This window comes from Labrus bergylta, chromosome 17 (assembly GCF_963930695.1).
Source record: "Labrus bergylta chromosome 17, fLabBer1.1, whole genome shotgun sequence".
Lineage (NCBI taxonomy): Eukaryota > Metazoa > Chordata > Actinopteri > Labriformes > Labridae > Labrus > Labrus bergylta.
In genome coordinates this window covers 25,930,677-25,951,671 of record NC_089211.1, presented here as the reverse complement: position 1 = coordinate 25,951,671, position 20,995 = coordinate 25,930,677, and the positions used below count along the sequence as shown (strand labels likewise).

The window sequence follows — 20,995 nt, the reverse complement described above, 5'->3', positions numbered from 1 at the left end:
ATGATGACATGATCAACTAAGGTTGCTCTGATTTCATTTGAAAGTTGTTTTCTTCTTTGGCCATGAACTCCTCTACCAGCTCTACTCCTACCTCTCACTCTTCCTCTACCAGCTCTACCCCTACCTCTCACTCTTCCTCTACCAGCTCTACCTCTCACTCTTCCTCTACCAGCTCTACCCCTACCTCTCACTCTTCCTCTACCAGCTCTACCCCTACCTCTCACTCTTCCTCTACCAGCTCTACCCCTACCTCTCACTCTTCCTCTAACAGCTCTACCCCTACCTCTCACTCTTCCTCTACCAGCTCTACCCCTACCTCTCACTCTTCCTCTACCAGCTCTACCTCTCACTCTTCCTCTACCAGCTCTACCTCTCACTCTTCCTCTACCAGCTCTACCCCTACCTCTCACTCTTCCTCTACCAGCTCTACCTCTCACTCTTCCTCTACCAGCTCTACTCCTACCTCTCACTCTTCCTCTACCAGCTCTACCCCTACCTCTCTCTCTTCCTCCCCCTCTCATTCTCACCCTCCCTCTTCCTCTCTCTACAACCTCTTCCGTTGTTGTTTTAAAAATAAGGTGCTCACTTGTGGTCTTTTCATAGTGCTTACTTCCTGATTGAAGTGATAACAATTAACCATTGAGGTGTTTGGCCAGGTGGCACATACATTGACCAATTAGCTCATGTAGTGTCATTTTGAATGGCAGTGTTTTGAAATGGCAAACATGTGACTTTATGTCTGATTGTTGTGTCTTATGCAGAGAACCGTGTTCAGTGCATTTAAAAAGTGCCATTTTGAATTGCAAAATGTGTGTAAAGCAGAAAATGTGTTTAGACTTTCGGAGACTTGAGAAGAGGTTTTGCTCTCTGTGTGTCAGTTTAAATAATTGTGCTATGCATGTCATTTTAGTGTGTTAGCAATTGGAAAAAACTGTAATGTGATGATATTGTGCTCAATAGGGGAGAGGTGGCACCTGCTGGTCATATAGTGAATTACATCATGTAGTAATGAGCAGTGTGCATCAGTTGATGACAGATGAGCCATCAGTGTGCAGAGTAATCACTTCAGAAGTTGGTTGTACGTGAATGAAAAGAGTGAGTACTTACCTGAAGTCTTATATGTGACATTGTGTGTTCTTTAATGTTGAGACAAAGTTATTAACTCCCACAGAGCCGGAGTTTAGAGGTGAGATGTTCGGCATATTCTGGATATAATAATACATTTTTACTTTATAAGCGCCTTTCAGGACACACAAGGACACTGTACAACAATCAACATTTTAAAAACAGCAATGGATAACAAAAACAGCATACAATAAAGAAATGGAATTGTGGACAGTGGAATTGCAGTTTAAACTGTCAGAGTGAGTAGGCGATCTTGAACAGATGGGTTTTGAGTCTGGATTTGAAGATGGGGAGAGAGTCAATATTGCGAATGTCAGGTGGCAGAGAGTTGTAGAGCTGGGGAGCAGAGCAGCTGAAAGCTCTGCCCCCCCATGATGCTGAGGCGGGCAAAGGGCACGGTGAGGTGGATGGATGAGGAGGATCTGAGGGAGCGGGCTGAAGTGGCGATGTGAAGGAGGTCAGACAGTTATGGAGGGGCGAGGTTGTGGATGGCCGTGAAGGTGTACAGGAGTAGTTTGAAGATGATTCTTTGCTTCACCGGGAGCCAGTGGAGTTGCTGTAGGATGGGGGTGATGTGATGGTAAGAGGGGGTTTTGGTGACAATACGGGCAGCAGAGTTTTGAACCAGTTGGAGCTTATGGAGGGATTTATGAGGGAGGCCGAAGAGGAGAGAATTACAATAATCAATACGGAAGGTGACAAGGCTGTGGACAAGGATGGAGGCAGTATGGGGGGTGAGGGAGGGGCGGAGACGGTTGATGTTTCGGAAGTGGAAGTATGCAGACCGGGTTATTGATATGGGATTTGAATGATAGTGTGCTGTCGAGGATGACACCCAGACTCTTAACCAGAGGGGAAGGGGAAACTGAGGAGCTGTCAATAGTGAGGGAGAAACTGCCAACTTTGGATAATATGGATTTAGTGCCGACGAGAAGGATCTCGCTTTTATCACTGTTTAATTTAAGGAAGTTTGAGGAGAACCAGGATTTTATTTCAGATAAACAAGAAGTGAGGGAGGAGGGTGGAAGTGTGGAGTTTGGTTTACTGGAGAGGTAGAGCTGGGTGTCATCCGCAAAGCAGTGGAAAAGTATATTGAATTTAAAAATACTGCCAAGGGGGAGAAGGTAGGTGATGAAGAGAACAGAGCCCTGGGGCACACCTGTAGTGACTGGGGAAGGCTCGGATTTGAAGGATTTGAGCTGTATGAACTGAGTGCGGCCTGAGAGATAAGAGTGGAACCAGGTAAGGGGGGTGTGAGTGATGCCAATGGAGGAGAGTCTACTGAGGAGGATGGGGTGTGAGATAGTGTCAAAGGCTGCACTCAGGTCAAGAAGGATGAGGATGGAAAGTAAGCCGGAGTCAGAAGCAATGAGGAGATCGTTGGTGATTTTTAGTAGAGCAGTTTCTGTACTGTGACGGGGGCGGAAACCGGACTGGAAGGGCTCATAGAGGCTATTTTGATTTAAGTGAGACTGTAGCTGGGTGGCGACTATTTTTTCCAGAATTTTGGAGATGAAAGGTAAGTTAGAAATGGGGCGGAGGTTATTGAAGTTGTTAGGATCTGAACCAGGTTTTTTCAATATAGGAGTGACAGCTGCAGTTTTGAATAATGAAGGAACAATTCCAGTGGTGAGGGAGGCGTGAATGATGGCAGATATGAGGGGAAGCAGAGAAGAGAGGCAAGATCTGACCAAGGTTGTGGGCAGGGGATCAAGCTGACAAGTGGAGGGCTTGGATTTTTGGATGAGGTCAGAGATTTCAGAGGGATCAGGGAATTGAAAACAGGAAAGCGACTGATAGTACGGGAGAGATTCAGGAGGGGAGATAAGCAGTGGGTTTGGACATAAGTGCTGGTGAATATTGTGAATTTTCTCATTAAAAGAGATGAGATGAGATGAGATTCAACTTCATTGTCATTGCACATATACAAGTATAGAGTAACGAAATGAGGTTTGGCATCTCACCAGAAGTGCAAATAAGCAGAAAGTGCAAGAGTCTGTGCTATGTACAGTAATTATAAAATTTACAGATGTAGACTAAAAAAAGTGAATTATTAGGTATATATGTATGGCTGGATTAATGGGATGCTATAAATATAAATAAATGCTATAAATATAAGTGTATTCTTAGGATTATAATATACAGATTAAGGTGCAGTGAGCATGCTATACTAATAATATACAGATTAAGGTGCAGTGAGCATGCTATACTAGTTTACAGATAATATAAAGAATATGGACATATGAACATACTATAATACAATAATACAGGTGGATGAGAGATGTGTGTGTGTGACCAGGAGGAGTGGTGGGGGGATGATGGGTGTGAGGTGATATGCAGGGGAAAGGGGGGGGTCAGCAGGGGGCGGAGAGAGAGAGGGATAGAGAGAGAGAGACAGAGTTCAGAGTTCGGGGGTTAGAGTTCAGTAGAGAGACAGCTCTGGGGAAAAAGCTGTTCCTCAGTCTGCTGGTTCTGGTCCGGAGGCTTCTGAAGCGCCTACCGGAGGGGAGGAGGCTAAACAGTCTGTGGGCAGGGTGGGAAGAGTCTTTAAGGATGCCGTGAGCTCGCCGCAGACAGTGTTTCCTTTGGACATCCTCAATGGCAGGAAGTGGACACCTTGTGATGCGCTGGGCGGTTTTTACCACCCGCTGTAGCGCCTTACGGTCTGTGGCAGAGCAGTTTCCGTACCAGACTGAGACACTGCTGGTCAGGATGCTCTCGATCACACAGCGGTAGAAGTTCATCAGTACAGCTGAAGACAGGTGGTGTCTCTTCAGTGTCCTCAGGAAAAAGAAGCGTTGATGAGCCTTCTTAAACAGACTGGAGGTGTTAGTGGACCAGGAGAGGTCCTCTGTGATGTGGGTCCCCAGGAACTTGAAGCTGGAGACACGTTCAACAGCCATCCCGTTGATGTGAATGGGGTTGCGCGTGCTTCCTCTTTCTCTCCTGAAGTCCACGATGAGCTCCTTCGTCTTGCTGGTGTTGAGGAGCAGGTTGTTGTCAGCACACCAGGAGGCCAGATGCTGTACCTCCTCCCTGTAGGCTGTGTCATCGTTGTTGCTGATGAGGCCAATCACCGCCGTATCGTCCGCAAACTTGATGATTGTGTTGGATCCATGTACAGGTCTGCAGTCGTGGGTGAAGAGGGAGTAGAGGAATGGGCTCAGCACACAGCCCTGTGGTACGCCTGTGTTGAGTGTGATGGTGGTGGAGCAGGTGTGTCCTGACCTAACATACTGGGGTCTGTTGGTCAGAAAGTCCATTATCCAGTGACGGAGGGAGGTGTTGAAGGCCAGGTCTCCGAGTTTAGTGTTTAACTTGGAGGGGATGACAGAGTTGAATGCTGAGCTAAAATCAACAAACAGCATTCGTGCGTATGTGTTGTTATTGTCCAGATGTGTGAGCACAGAGTGCAGCGCAGTGGAAACTGCATCCTCTGTACTCCTATTGCTGCGGTAGGCAAACTGGTATGGGTCCAGTGTGGGTGGGAGGCAGTTTTTCAGGTGTGCTAGGACCAGTCGCTCAAAGCACTTCATTATGATGGGTGTGAGTGCTACAGGGCGGTAGTCATTCAGGTTTGTCGGGCTGGAGTGTTTCGGCACTGGGACAATGGAGGTGGCTTTGAAGCATGCTGGCACAGCTGCTTGGGCGAGGGACAGGTTGAAGATGTCCGTAAAAACCCCAGTGAGCTGCTCCACACATGCTCTAAGCACGCGCCCGGGGGTGCCGTCTGGACCAGCAGCCTTTCGAGCGTTGATCTGGCTCAGTGCAGCGTGGACGTCTGTGGAGGTGAGTGAGAGGGGCTGGTTGTCTGCAGGAGGTCTGGTCGTGGCCTGCGTCTCCCTGTTGTCTCTATCGAAACGAGCATAAAAGTGATTTAGCTCGTTCAGGAAGGAGACATCTGTGGTTATCGGGGTGGAGTTTCTGGGTTTATAGTCACTGATGGCCTGGATGCCCTGCCACATGCGTCTGGGGTCGGAGTTGGAGAAGTGTTCCTCAACCTTCAGATTGTAGCAGTGCTTGGCCTTGATGATGCCCCTCCTCAGGTTTGCCCTGGATACGCTGTAGGCTATTGCATCATCTGATCTGAAGGCGGTGTTGCGGGCCTTCAGCAGGAGACGCACCTCCTTGTTCATCCATGGCTTCTGATTTGGGTACGTGGTGATCTGCTTCCATGTTGTAACACTGTCGATGGTGGTATTGATATAGTCCAGCACAGAAGAAGTGTAGGTGTCAATGTCTGTGTGAGAGCCCAAGGTAGCCTGAGAAGCAAACATACTCCAGTCTGTGTGATGGAACTTGTCCTGAAGTACAGAGTCTGTCCCCGCTGGCCACACTTTAATAGTTGTCACTGATGGCTTCACATGTTGGATGAGTGGGGAGTACTTGGGGATGAGGAACAAAGAAAGGTGGTCTGACTGTCCCAGGTGGGGGAGGGGGGTCGTGGTGTCGGCTCTTGCGATGTTTGTGTAAACATGGTCCAGAGTTTTGTTTCCTCTTGTATTGCAGGAAACATGCTGGTGAAATTTAGGGAGCACTGTCTTTAAGTTTGAGTGATTAAAATCACCTGCAACTATAAATGCAGCCTCCGGGTGAGCAGTCTGTTGTTTACTGATAGCGGTGTAAAGTTCCTTCATAGCAGCTTTTGCATCGGCATCAGGGGGGATGTAGGCTGCAGTTACAATAGTGGAGCTGAGCTCCCTTGGCTGAAAAAAAACACTATATGCTAATTAGCTGACACCACGGCCCCCGACATCCCTAACTGTCCCCCGGATTAGTTGGAGCCACACAGTAGTTGAAGAAGAGTCATGTCAAATTCATTACATGTTTGTGCTTAGCCTACCTAGTGCTAATTCTTTCCCGTGTTAATATTAGTGTTATTTTAGTTGCCTGTTAGTTACGAGGTTTGCTAACTGTGTTGCTCTCTGCACGAGGAGGAAAGTTTGATGTCCGTCCTTCACAATAAAAGCATGGTAGTATTTTTACCGTGCTTCACAATAAAAGCATGGTAGTATTTTTACCGTGCTTCACAAAAAAAGCATGGTAGTATTTTTATAGGGGAATGATTGTATGACTGTTAAGCGTACGATAGCCTTTCTGTGTTTAATACTTTAGGTTAAAGCAGTGGTTCCCAAAGTGGGCCATAACAGGGGGGGCGCGAAAATTTTGGGGGGAAAAGACGAAGAAGAAAAGTTCCAATTTCCAAACAATGCACTACAGTTAGCGCAACTAGCCAAGCATGGCGAATATTGAGAGAGGACCTCCAGCAAAACTTAAAGCTGACAATGAGTCTTCATCAGATAGCACATCAAAATCAAAGACAAGAAAGTATGACGAGTCATATCTCGCCCTCGGCTTCACCTGTACAACGGTGGGTAACGAAGAGAGACCACAGTGTGTGTTGTGCTTCAAAGTATGAGCATCTGACAGCATGAAGCCAAACAAGTTAAAACGCCATCTAGAAACAACCCGTCCCGCACACACACACAAGCCTGTTGAGTTCTTCAAAAAGAAACTTCTCAGCTGTCATGCACAGCAGAGCACCTTTACCAAAGCAGCCGTTTTGCCGTCAAATGCTCAACTGGCGTCATATAAAGTAACATATAGAGTTGCTAAGTGTAAAAAGCCACACACCATCGCGGAGGAATTAATACTGCTCGCCGCTGTTGATATGGTCTCTACTATGATTGATGAAGCAACAGCCAGTAAATTAAAAACTATCCCTCTGTCAAACAATACTATTGCAAGACGTATTTATGACATGTCAAAAGACATCGAGGAGCAGCTTAATGACAAGATACGGGACAACCGTTTTGCCCTGCAGGTGGATGAAGCGACCGACAGCAACAAGGACTGCTTATTAATAACTTATGTCAGATTCATCGACGCTGATGATCTGAGGGAGGATTTGCTTTTCTGTAAACGTGTGATGAATAGAGCTACTGCAGCTGAGCTGTTTAATATCATCGACACTTACTTGAAAGAGGCCGATCTGACATAGAACGACTGTGTGGGCATCTGCACGGATGGGGCCCAGGCAATGGCAGGGAAACGGGGAGGGCTGCAGGCGCTCATCAAGCGCGTCTCCCCCGATGTGCAGTGGACGCACTGCATGATCCACAGAGAAGCGCTCGCTTCTAAACAGCTGAGTCCTGAGCTTAACGATGTGATGACAGATATTATTACCACGGTAAACTTCATAAAGACTAGGCCTGTCAAAGCCCGAATGTTTTCTGCACTGTGCGAGGAGATGGGCTCTGGTCACACTGCTTTATTGTTCCACAGTGAGTCCCGGTGGCTGTCACGTGGAAAGGTTTTGTCCAGGGTGTTTGAACTGCGGGATGAGATCAGAATCTTCTCGGAGGAAGAGGGGAATGAACTTGCCCACAAGTTTAAAAACAACAACTTTCTCATGAAACTTGCATATCTCAGTGACATATTTCAAAAACTCAATGAACTAAATCTGCAGATGCAGGGCACCAAGACACACCTCCCACAGGTGGCGGATAAAATTACGTCTTTCACAAGAAAACTGTAGCTGTGGGAGCAGCGAGTTACAGATGGGAATATAGACTCATTTGAAAGCCTGAAATCATTTATTGAGGGGAACAAGCTGCAGAACACAGTGATCCCATGTGTAAAATGCCACATCTCTGCCCTTCAAACACACTTCCAAAGGTATTTCCCGCTGCAAGATTCTGCAAAATATGACTGGATCCGAGATTCTTTCAGTGCAACCCCAGCTGATGACTTCAGCACTGCAGAGGAGGAACAGTTCATCGATGTCACCTCAGACTCAACACTGCGGCTGCAGTTCAAGACCAAGACATTGTCTGCATTTTGGATTGGAGTAGGAAAGGAGTACCCACTGCTTGGCAGGAGAGCTCTGGCCACACTTTCCCATTTGCCACATCCTACCTATGTGAGATAGGTTTTTCAGCAGTTGCATCAATCAAGACAAAATACAGATCAAAGCTAGACATTGAAAATGAACTGAGAGTGGCTGTCTCACAGCTGCAGCCCAGGCTGGAGAAGATCTGTAGCACAAAACAAGCACACACAAGTCACTGAAATTCTTTCAGGACTGGGAGAATAGAGCTTGAAAGAAGATTTTCATTAAGTTTTTCAGAAGGAGCTGTTTACTTGCAGAGAGTCAAGAAATTTTTAAAAACAATTATTACTGTTGCATCTTAAAAAAGTGTTCAGTTGAATGTTGCAGTTATACTCTTTATTGCTACTTTAGAATTAGCATGATATTTTTGTTTAAGTTTAATCTTCACACGTTGATGCTGCCATTCTTTTTCTGTTTTGGCAAATCTCAGATAAATTCTAAAAATACAGATATTTGACTAAAAAAGGATGTTATTGTCAGTATTTTTTGTATACACACACACACACACACACACACACACACAAAATGTATTCAGTAACATCTGGGGGGCCCCCAAAGCCATTTTTATGTTCAAGGGGGGGCCTGGCAAAAAAAGTTTGGGAACCACTGGGTTAAAGAGACATGTAGCTTACCTTTATTTATTTACATATTATAACCTGTTACATTACTGTATAGTGTTTTGTATGTTATTATAGAGGTAAGATGAAGCATTCAGATTTGTGTTCCTTAAGTATATATTCTGCTATTTAAAACCACAACAAGACCCAATACAAAAGCAACAGACTAGTGTCCCAACTTACTTTATTACCTTCATCACACACACACACACACACACACACACACACACAGACACACCACACACACAGAGACACACACACACGCACACACACACACACACACACACACACACACACACAAACTAGGGATGCTACAATACAGTCAGCCCACGGTTCAATATTTACCTCAGTTTTTTGGTCACGGTTCGGTTCTGACGGGCCGGGCCGTTAAAATGTTTTCAGTATTTTAGGCAAATTTTACAGAACATCAAGGGATTTAGAGAGAGAGTTTACTTAGAGTTATTTTTTTATTTATTTTAAAACTATTTATTTGACTTTGAAGCAAAACAAATTCAGGTGCTCTCCTTTCAGCCTATTGCAAAGTCAGATTAGATTTGAACATGAAGTAAACTACAATTAGCTCAATGAATGTCAACAAAAAAGTTCATTGGTGGCATACTGTCATATTTCTCTTTTAGTTATGATTATCGCTCCTCTTTTATTCTTGTTATAGATAGATAGATAGATAGATAATACTCTATTGTCAGACGTAGTCTGAAATTTGCCTTGCGTCATAGCGGCTCCGTTTGCGGCACAACATTTAAGACAGGAAACAAAGATACAAACATTTGACACAACACTCAAACACAACACAACACTCAAGATACAAACATTTGAAACAACACTCAAACACAACACAACACTCAAGATACAAACATTTGAAACAACACTCAAACACAACACAACACTCAAGATATAAACATTTGAAACAACACTCAAACACAACACAACACTCAAGATACAAACATTTGAAACAACACTCAAACACAACACAACACTCAAGATACAAACATTTGAAACAACACTCAAACACAACACAACACTCAAGATACAAACATTTGAAACAACACTCAAACACAACACAACACTCAAGATACAAACATTTGAAACAACACTCAAACGGCAAGCAAATGCCCAGAGGCCCTAAACGTGCTTTGGTTGAGGATTCAGCTCCACATTAAATTTTAGGATTGATTGATGAACAAAAGAGTGTTTCAGTCTGACCTTATCAAAACGTGGGACCCTGTATCTCCGGTTTGATGGTAACAGTTCATACTCCGTGTTCAGGGCGTGGTCAGGGTCAGAGGCGATGCAGTTAGCCAGTCTTGAAATGCTTTTGTTGTAGGCCGATTCATAGAGTCTTTGCATGGGTTGGCCTACAATCTTAGAGCAGATGTTCACCTGCTGGAGCAGTTTAGACTTCAGAGTGGTGGACAGACACATATACCATGAGGTGTTACAGGACTGTAGGACACTTAGAATCACAGAGGTAACGAACAAAAGAAGAATCTGTCGACTCGCCCCAAAAGATCTCAGACGGCGGAGGAAATACATTCTTTGTTTTGTCTTTTTACAGATGTAGTCGATGTGATCTTCCCAGGACAACAGATGGTCGATCATTATACCCAGATATTTATAAGATGACACTTGCTTGATTTTTTCATCATGAATGAGAATAGGAGCTTTATGAGCATCAGACAGTGAACCAAATACAATTTCCTCTGTTTTCTTTGCCTTGATCTCTAGAGCGTGTTTATCACTCCACATAACCATTTTGTTCACAGCATGTTGGTGCAGTCCAGGGTTGTTAGAGTTACTTAGACTTAGACTTAGACTTTCTTTATTGTCATTCAAACTTGTACTTTACAGTGCAGATAAGAACGAAATTTCGTTGTATTTACATATAAAAATAAAAATAAGGTGCAGATATAAATAGATATAAAAAGAAAAACTATGAGTAAAAATACTATACAGATAAATATATTGCACGTTATATTGTGTTTTACAGTCCAGTGAGGTAGTCCTGTGTGGGGGTTTGAGGGGGAATGGAGGGATTCTTTTTTCCTGTTCAAAAGTCTTATGGCCTGTGGGAAGAAGCTGTTACAGAACCTGGAAGTTCTGCTTCGGAGGCTGCGGAACCTCTTTCCAGAGTCCAGCAGTGAAAACAGTCCTTGGTGGAGGTGGGAGGTGTCTCTGCTGATTTTCTGAGCCCTGGTCAGACAGCGGATCTTTGCGATCTCCTGGATGGGAGGAAGTGGAGTCTTAATGATCTTTTCCGCCGTCCTCACCACTCTCTGCAGGGACTTCCAGTCGGAGGCACTGCAGGCTCCGGACCAGACAGAGATGCAGTTTGTTATGATGCTCTCTATAGTGCCTCTGTAGAAGGTGGTGAGAATAGGAGGAGGGAGGTGTGCTCTCTTCATCCGACTGGGAGAAAGTGCATGCGCTGCTGCGCTTTTTTCACAAGAGCTCCGGTGTGAAGGGACCAGGTCAGAGTGTCTGTTATCTGCACCCCCAGGAACTTTGTGCTGCTAACTCTCTCTACTGCTGTGCCATTGATGAGGAGTGGTGTGTGGCTGGGCAGGCGCCTCCTGAAGTCGACGATGATCTCTTTGGTTTTATCGACGTTCAGGGTCAGGTTGTTGGTTCTGCACCAGTCAACCAGATGTTTCACCTCCTCTCTGTAGTCCATGTCGTTGTTGTCACGGATGAGGCCCACTACTGTTGTGTCGTCTGCAAACTTCACGATGTGGTTAGTAGTGGACCTGGCGCAGCAGTCATGGGTCATCAGGGTGAACAGCAGCGGACTCAGGACGCAGCCCTGAGGGGAGCCGGTGCTCAGGGAGATGACACTGGAGGTGTTGTTGCCCACCCGCACAGACTGGGGTCTGTTTGTGAGGAAGTCAAGCAGCCAGTTACATAGGGGGGTGCTGAAACCAAGGGGGGCCAGTTTGCTCACCAGATGCTGCGGGATGATTGTATTGAACGCTGAGCTGAAGTCCAGAAACAACATCCGCACATGTGTGTCCTTCTCTTCCAGATGTTGTAAGCCCAGGTGGAGTGCAGAGGAGATGGCATCCTCTGTGGAGCGGTTTGGGCGGTAAGCAAACTGGTACGGGTCGAATGTGGAGGGAAGTCTGGAGACAATGTGGTCCTTTACCAGCCTCTCAAAGCACTTCATCATGATGGGGGTTAGTGCTACAGGGCGGTAATCATTGAGCGAGGAGATTGTGGATTTTTTAGGCACTGGTATAATTGTAGCAGTCTTTAAACATGAAGGTATCACAGCCTGGATCAGCGAGGTGTTGAAGATGTCTGTGAGAACCCCAGTCAGCTGGTCAGCACATTCCTTAAGTACCCGTCCCGGTATGTCGTCAGGGCCCGCTGCTTTCCGGGTGTTCACTCTCCTCAGGGTTCTCCGGACATCAGCTGCGTCCAGGCTGATTGGCTGCTCATCGGAGCGAGGAATACATTTCCTCGCTGGAGTGGTGTTGAGTGCCTCAAACCTTGCAAAGTAGTTGTTGAGGTCGTTGAGAAAGCTGATGTTGTTGTCACAGGGGGGAGGAGTAGCTTTGTAGTCTGTGATGACTTGTATGCCCTGCCACATTCGTCTGGTGTTCGTGGGGTCCTCGAAGAAGTCCTGCACTTTCTGACTGTGAGCACGCTTTGCAACCTTTATGGCACGGTTCAGGTTGAAAATCAGAGAAATCAGAGAAATCAGAGCTGTATCGTCAGAGTACTTCAGAGTGTACTGATTTTGTGTATCAGACCGACAGTCATCTGTATAAAAAGTGAAAAGCACAGCTGAGCTCACACAACCCTGGGGAGCGCCAACATTAGTTGTGATAGCAGATGAAAGGGTGTTATTCACCTTCACAAACTGGATTCTGTTAGTGAGAAAAGAAGCATACCAAAGAGTCAAGTAGGGGTTAAGTTTGTGTTGAATCATTTTTGATACTAAGATGTCTGCTTTTATTGTGTTAAATGCTGATGAAAAGTCTAGAAAGAGGGCTCTTCAAATGTATTTGGCTTATCTAAATGTTTGGTGATGATATGGACCAGAGTGGCAACAGCATCCTCTGTTCCACATCCTTGCTTATAAGCAAATTGGTATGGATCAAGTGTGTGATTTGTTTTGCTAACAAGATGTTTGAGCAGTATTCTTTCTAGAGATTTCATGATCACTGAGGTAAGAGCTATTGGTCTGAAGTCTTTATGATCCATTGGACATGGAATCTTAGGTAAAGGTTGTACAAAGTTTTCCATGACATAGGGACCTCGTGTGGCAACTGAAGACTGAAAAATTGGTTGCCATACTGGAGCCAACTCAGCTGCAAAGTTTTTTTTGCACAAAACCGCTACACTTATCAGGTCCCGCTGCTTTAATTTGATTAATTTAATTTTTTAATGTTCTATTTTAATATTTATTTTCTTTCCTCTGTCATGATGCTTTTGATGTCTTGTGTGAAGCACTTTGAATTGCCTTGTTGTTGAAATGTGCGACATAAATAAACTTGCCTTGCCTAAATACACACAAATAGATAAAACTTAACTTCTTGTCAGGGAGACGCACACAAAGGAACCACGAGGATGCAAACAATACCACTCTGGAAACTTGTAACCAGTCTATACATCTAACTTGGTCCAGGAGAAAGGCCAGAAAGAACGATTCCACTGAGAAGCCATTATAAAAGAGGGAGGAGCTAACGCTAAACACAATATAACTGGAGACTGCTATGATGGATTGCTCCTGGACCAATGAGCACTAAGCACTAATAAAACACAGAATTAAAGGGAAAGCAACACAAAATGTGATACCCAAAGACAGTTTTCTACTCTTGGTCTTTTTTCTCCAGTTTAACAGACATGAACCCTCTTTTGTGTTTTCCTGCAGGAAGCAGCCATGGCCAAACTCGCCGCGTCAGAAGCCGCCACATTCTGCTCTCATCAGGTAAGAAGAATCGACCACGCAGACGGTTAAGCGTGCAGAAAGAGACGGGACGTTTTTCACTTTTGGTGTGTTTTGCACTTTTACATCAGGCGATCCAGGTTCTGGGTGGGATGGGCTACGTGTCAGACATGCCCGCTGAGAGGCACTACCGCGACGCTCGCATCACAGAGATCTACGAGGGCACGAGTGAGATCCAGAGGCTGGTGATCGCCGGCCAGATCCTGAAGGAATACCAAGCATAGACGCCGCACGCCACAATATGGACGAGTAATAATCACGCACACTGGGACATCACCTCATTCATTCAGATTTCAAAGGAGCCGCGTTGATCGGGTGAGACCTCATTTGAGTTTCACGTGATTGTGCGTGCCCGTTACCTCCGCCGTCTCGTGTGTCGGTGGACTACAGGAGAGGCCACTTACTGTTTGGAAAAGAGCGCCGGTGACTTCAACAGCGCCTTCCTGAAAAGTTGAGTGATTTTCAATTTGACGGATGGAGCGGGTGGAGCGCTCAGAAAAAAGACGCTGGCGTTTGATTTTTCTCAAGGCGGCTGCTTTCTCCTGAGAACGATCTCAGACGCTGGCGCTCAGAAAAAAAAAAAAACACCAGGTGGACACGGGGCCTTCGATGTCATTTTATAACACATCTCTGCAAAGAACTTTAAAAAGCAACTCATAAAAACGTCCCCTGTCGACCTTATTTTACTGACTGACATGTTGAGTAATTTCATGTGAATGTGAAGAGCTGCAGATTAAAGCGTCACTTTCCCGTTGTGGTTATATCCATAACTTTAGAGCGCTCGCCTTTTAAATAAAACACATAGAAATGTTGTGGTTTGTAAAAGACGAAACAGAAGCTGTGTGGTTGACCTTAAAGGAAGAATCTGCAACTTTTTTTGATCCAGTAGATGTTGCCCATGAGCTCCAGAATTAAACCAAAGCAAACTGCTGTTAGGCCACGCCTCCTCCAGAGACACACCTCCAACCCCCCCGTCCCCTCACGCTCACAGGAAGGAGTTGTTGATTAAGAACGCACCATAATTAAAATGGTCCTTATCTCGAGCTGCAGTCACCTGTGTCCTGCATTGTTGTGTTAGCATGCTAATGTTAGCGCTCTTTAGTTAGCTCGTAGCTTCACATTGTTGTGTTAGCATGCTAATGTTAGCGCTCTTTAGTTAGCTCGTAGCTTCACATTTCATGTAAACTGACACAGAATGAGCGTGATCTAAAAACTCTTACTAACATCCAAATAATCAGTGAGTATGTTCTTCTTCTTCTCTCTAGTTCTTGACTAAAACAGCTTTTATACACAAGGGGAGGAGCTGGCCGTCCCGTCCATGTAAACACGGCTCTGACAACAACACAGCCAGCGGGACTCGAGCTTCTCCCTCATTGTAGACAGTCATGACTCAGAGACACATTTACACAGGACAGACTTCATGATTTATTTATGTGAAACATGTCGATCATTCTTCCTTTAAAGGTGCTAACGATGTTCAGGTTATCTGCAGTTTGTGAACGCCACTTTTTCCCCAATATTACCTGTCAAACATTGCAGAAAAAAAGTTCCTCCAGGTGTCGCCTTTTCAGCGATAAACATCCAAAATGTAGATTGTAAAAGACGAGACGGACGCTCCAGGCTCGACCTTAAAGGTGCTCAAAAGTTCTGATTATGTGGAGAAGAAAAGCTTGTGTACTGACCCTTTAAGATCCAGTCTGCCTACATGAGGAAAAACACCTTCTTCTTCTTTTCTTGCATTTTGCAGTTTGGCCAGCAGAGGGCGACGGCATGCTTTCATATGTGTTGACCTACTTTTTCCTGCCTCACAGATTCATGAATGAGTGGAAATAAAAGCCAGAATGTGCAGATGAAAAAAAAAAACCTCCTTCAAGCTGGAAGTGAACAAACATGTGATCACTTTATGAAACGGTTTGAAACACTTCACGTCTGTTTTCTTTGTTTTTCATCTCAGACTTCTTGTGCCTCGGTAACGTGTACATACTTTACTGTAATTTATAGTGTGATGATTAAAACATAATTACAGCTCAGAGGAGTGATGGATTTTATTTTAACATTTAGAATTTAAAGAGGTGAAAGAAGATGTTGGACTGAATTTAAAGGTCCAATCAGTGACAGCCCCCTCCCCTCTGTGCTCCCTCTAAAGCCACGCCCCCTCACTTACATACACGAGCGCCGTCCCTCCAGAAGTGGACCTCAGCTCATCTCTGTCATTGTGTAGAAACTACGTCGTCTCATGTCTCATTCAGCGGTCAGTAAACTCACAGTTTAAACTCCTAAAGTCATCGGTGACGCTCTTTGAGTGTGAGCTAGAGCACGCAAGAGGTAGAGAGCGAGCAGGGAGACAGGGAGGCGTCTGATTGGTTCATCAGATTGGTACCTCGTGGCAGACATTGGTCAAAGTTTTTACAGACTTACAAACTGATACAGATGATGGATTTTCTTTGTTCCTTTTTCAGAGAACATGAGTTATTAATTTCTGTCAGGACCTAAAGACAATTTACACCAGAATCTGAAGAAGTGTATCTGGAGGAAATGACCAACCCTGACTTTAAATAACGTCTTAATGCAGCACGTTAAATAAACCTTAAAGGTGGAGTCAGGAGCATCACGTTCTATAATTTAATCTTTGAACACATCAAGTCAAACTTCCCCCTTCAGGACTTTTTCTTCTTCCTGTCCGACCTGACGGACGAGTCGGAGACAACACCGATCGTCTTGATCTGAAACTTTCAGACGTCACAGCTTTAGACTGGAGTTAAAGAAACACCTGAATGAATCAGAATAACTTTATAATTACTGACAGAGACAAACTCCTCCTCTCAGGAGAGACACTCCTCCATGATGACATTTACAAGATCAATAAAACACAACAGCAGATAGAAAGAGGGATTCAGATCAAGTGTAGAAACTTTACTGATCCCGAGGGAAATTCAAAGTATCCAGTATCAGGTTACAAAGACGTACATGACATGAAACATTTGTTACAAATTAACCACAAAACCAACGCCCCCCCCCATACATATATATTAACCTGAAAAAAAGATTTAAAGAATCCCTCTAGATGAATCAAACTTAAACTGTGCAATTAAAAATAGAAAAAAAGAAAGAAAGTCGTAGCGACTATATGACATATGAATGAAATGATAAAAAGATTAAGTGATAATAAAAGAAAAAGAACATATACGATAAAAACAAATTCAACAATTGCATAACTCTTTCTGATCTCTCAACAACTGTGGAGTGATTTCAGATCACCGTGTGCAGATTATAATCTCTCCCTGCAGGGTAATAACTCCAGCACACAGAGATACAGACGATGATGCCTTCAGGGACTCCTCAGAGTTCAAGTGAAAAAGAGACGACAGTTAACCAGTTAACACGCTGAGCAGATTATATTTAAAGACACTCCAACAAACCGACCAATCAGGATCGAGATTTTACCTGCTGTCGAATAATACACAAAGTTATAATGAACAAAATCACCATGACAACGCAGTCAAAACAATTATAAAATAAACAAAGACGAAGATTCAGAACATCATCATCATCATCATCATCATCATCATCGTCATCATCATCATCATCATCATCATCATCATCACATCATCATCACATCTTCATCATCATCACATCATCATCACATCTTCATCATCATCACATCATCATCACATCTTCATCATCACATCATCATCATCTTCATCATCATCATCATCAACACATCATCATCATCATCATCATCACATCATCATCATCATCTTCATCATCATCACATCTTCATCATCATCATCATCACATCATCATCATCATCACATCATCATCTTCATCATCATCACATCTTCATCATCACATCATCATCATCTTCATCATCATCATCATCAACACATCATCATCATCATCATCATCACATCATCATCATCATCTTCATCATCATCACATCTTCATCATCATCATCATCACATCATCATCATCATCACATCTTCATCATCATCATCATCACATCTTCATCATCACATCTTCATCATCATCATCATCACATCTTCATCATCACATCTTCATCATCACATCATCACATCATCATCACATCACCATCATCATCATCATCATCACATCTTCATCATCACATCACCATCATCATCATCATCTTCATCATCATCATAATCTTCATCACATCATCATCACCATCATCATCATCATCACCATCATCATCACATCTTCATCATCACATCTTCATCATCATTATCATCATCACATCTTCATCATCATCATCATCATCATCATCAACATCTTCATCAACATCATCACATCATCATCATCACATCATCATCATCATCATCATCTTCATCATCATCATCATCTTCATCACATCATCATCACCATCATCATCATCATCACCATCATCATCACATCTTCATCATCACATCATCATCATATCTTCATCATCACATCTTCATCATCATCATCATCATCATCATCAACATCTTCATCAACATCATCATCATCATCACATCATCATCATCACATCATCATCATCATCATCATCTTCATCATCATCATCATCATCATCACCATCATCATCACATCTTCATCACATCTTCATCTTCATCATCATCATCATCATCATCATCATCATCGTCATCATCTTAGATCTTCTCTGGTAAAATCTTCAGTGGGAGTTTATCCTCAGTGTTAATGTATGGAAACATCCTCTCAGTGTGTGTGTGTGTGTGTATGTGTGTGTGTGTGTGTATGTGTGTGTATGTGTGTATGTGTGTGTTAGTATCAGGATCAGAGAACGACAGCTCTCCTCTGTTACAGTCCAGATTCACTCTGATCCTCTGAGGATTCTTCTTCACTGAGAGAACAGAGAATGGATGTGATGGGGAGTGTGCTGCGTATTTACCATCATAGAACCATATTGACCAACATTCAGACCATATGTCTCCCTTCCTCTCTACAGACTCTGCTAACACACCCAGTAACCAGCGTGTATTGTCTCCAACCTGGACGTCCCAGCTGTGAGTCCCTGAGTTAAAGCCCTCAGAGCCCAGGACAGACCTGTAATAATAAATCCTCTCTGGATTATTAGGAAGCTGCTGTCTCTCTCCTCCTCTCACACAGGTCAGATCTTCAGACAGGATGAGTTCTGGATGAGTAGTGATTGGGTCCAGAATGACCGGACTGTAGGAGACCATGTCCTTCATCTTGTTCCAGATGTTGAAGCTCAGGTTGCCCAGGTGTTTGGCCTGGTCTATCAGAGCTCCTGAGGGCAGCTGTGGATCCTCCAGCAGGGGGCGCTGCTGGACTCTTTCCACTGCAGCCTTGTAGTTTTTCAGGAATGAGACGTCTTCAGCTCTCAGCTCGTCCTCTGTGTCTCTGACTGTGTGTGAAAGAGCTGCTATCTCTCTGCTCAGAGCCTCCATCTCCTCCTTCATCCTCTGACTCTTCTGCTCCTCTTCCTCCCTCAGTGCACACAGCCTGGCCTCCTCTTCCTCTTCTAGAAACTGGTGAAGCTTCTTAAACTGCTCCTTAATCTGCCTCTCTGTGTGTCGGGCCTGGACCTGAATGTGTTCTGCTGTTTGATCAAACTTCATTTTAACTTCTTTAAAAACATTTAACTTCTTCTTTACCGGCTCCAGAGTTTCCTGAAGTTTCTTCTTGTGTTGTCCAGCAGCTTCATCGATGGGTCTGATTGTGTGTTTGCTGTGTTTTTCTGAAGTAATGCAGACGAGACACACCGGCTCCTGATGGTCCAGACAGAAGAGTTTGAGTTTCTCAGAGTGCAGACTGCAGAGATCCTCTGAAGCTCTCTGATCTCTCTCCTGCACAAAACGCTCACACAGGTTCTTTAAAGCAAAGGCAGGAGGTAACCATTCCCTTGAGTGTCTCCTCTTACAAACCGGACACTCCTGGTTCTCCTTCTCCTTCCAGCAGTTCTTCACACACTCTCTACAGAAGCTGTGGCTGCAGGACAGCATCACTGGATCTTTAAAGATGTCGAGGCAGATCGGACAGCTCAGATCTTCTTCAAACTTGGACGCCATTTTATCTCAGAGTCAAAACACGCAGCAGAAAAAAACAGGAAGCCACTCCCCGTCCCTGAGAGTTACTTTCACTTTGAAACTCTCGTTCAGTTTGTGGATTCAGCAGCAGGTTGAAGTGTTTGTATTCCCAGTATTCCCAGTATAACAAGTACTCCCAGTATCCCCTCCTCCTCCTCCTGTCCTCTCTCAGTGGAAGTCGTGCTGGTTTGTGTCTGCAGGTCGGTCCGTCTGTCAGCGTGTGTGTGTCTCTTCAGGGTGAGGCAGAATAACAGCCTGTTTCCTGGTTTGTTTCAGGTGAATCAGGTGAGGGGGCGGAGCTTCTTCAGAGCAGGAACACAGAGAACAGTCTCATTTCTCTGGGGGGGGAGTGTCATGGATCAGCTGACTGAGCAGACAAACGTGACAGTCTTTTTCTTTTCTTTTTTTAACAACTTCATTGTAAACACAGACAATGTTACAAAGTTAGATTAAGGAACAAAGGAACATGCCAGGGGTTGACAAAGACTAAGACAAGTAAAAACATAGGGAAGGGTAGAAATGGAAGGGTCATCAGTTTACACAATTAAAATAAATACAATATTCAAGAGTCTTCAGGGCCTTGGGGTTCTCAGAGTGCTGGATGGTTTTCATGTACTGCTGCAGCTCATTCAAATAATGTTTGAAAATAGGTTTTCTGTTTGCAAATTTACTTTTATGGATATGAAATTTAGCCAAAATGATAAAAAGATTAATAATATGGTACTGTTTTAGTTCCAGACAAACGTGACAGTCGTCTCTAGCATTGTCGTGACCAATGACGTGTTGACCCTACGCCCGCACGCCGCTTCGTCTTAACCTGTAAAAACTAACTTCCACGCTAAAATAAAAATGTAAAAAGTGGGAGAAAGTACAAATTCCCAGCTTTCCAGTGGTACCACAAATGTGTCATTCAGACGGCTCCACAGTACGATCGCGTTGTGCAGCACATTTAAACCATCAGGTTATTAAAACTGTTAAAGTTTCTCATAGTTTCTGCAGAGTGTTGGGCATACAGCTCCCATCTGCTCACAGCTTCTATATCACTGTGCACATGCTGAAGTGTTTCTGAGAGGTTTGTTTTGAGCAGCGTTGAGTGAGTTTGTTTTACCTAAACACACACGGTGGTGTGTAATGAAAGTAACGTAGGCTAACAGAGGGATTTGTGACAGAAAACAACATCAATTGAGTCCCGGTCCTGGTCTTGCTGACTTTATGAGCAGAGTCAGCTGGTCCTGCAGGCTCAGACCACAGTGCTCCGCTGCAGGCTGAAACGACTTGACTCGGTGTCTCTTTAACCGACCGCAGCTCAGGTTAGCATCTTCATCACAGG

The 20,995-nt window shown here is 44.3% G+C and overlaps 1 protein-coding gene and 1 long non-coding RNA gene across 2 annotated transcripts; one reads left to right on the top strand and one right to left on the bottom strand.

Moving 5' to 3' along the window:
- Nucleotides 1-13,526: 13,526 nt before the first annotated feature.
- Nucleotides 13,527-15,525, top strand: LOC136183232 (uncharacterized). Its single transcript, XR_010669051.1, has 2 exons — nucleotides 13,527-13,585; nucleotides 13,675-15,525. It is a non-coding gene; the product is annotated as an uncharacterized lncRNA (long non-coding RNA).
- An 853-nt stretch (nucleotides 15,526-16,378) lies between these two features.
- Nucleotides 16,379-19,924, bottom strand: LOC136183233 (E3 ubiquitin-protein ligase TRIM39-like). The gene has a single exon (XM_065965981.1). The coding sequence runs from the start codon at nucleotides 19,645-19,647 to the stop codon at nucleotides 18,247-18,249; it is 1,401 nt and encodes a 466-aa protein (XP_065822053.1). The 5' UTR covers nucleotides 19,648-19,924; the 3' UTR covers nucleotides 16,379-18,246.
- Nucleotides 19,925-20,995: the final 1,071 nt, after the last annotated feature.

Excerpts from the sequence above, each read along its gene's own strand:
- LOC136183233 (XM_065965981.1), bottom strand. The coding sequence starts at position 19,647 with ATGGCGTCCAAGTTTGAAGAAGATCTGAGCTGTCCGATCTGCCTCGAC.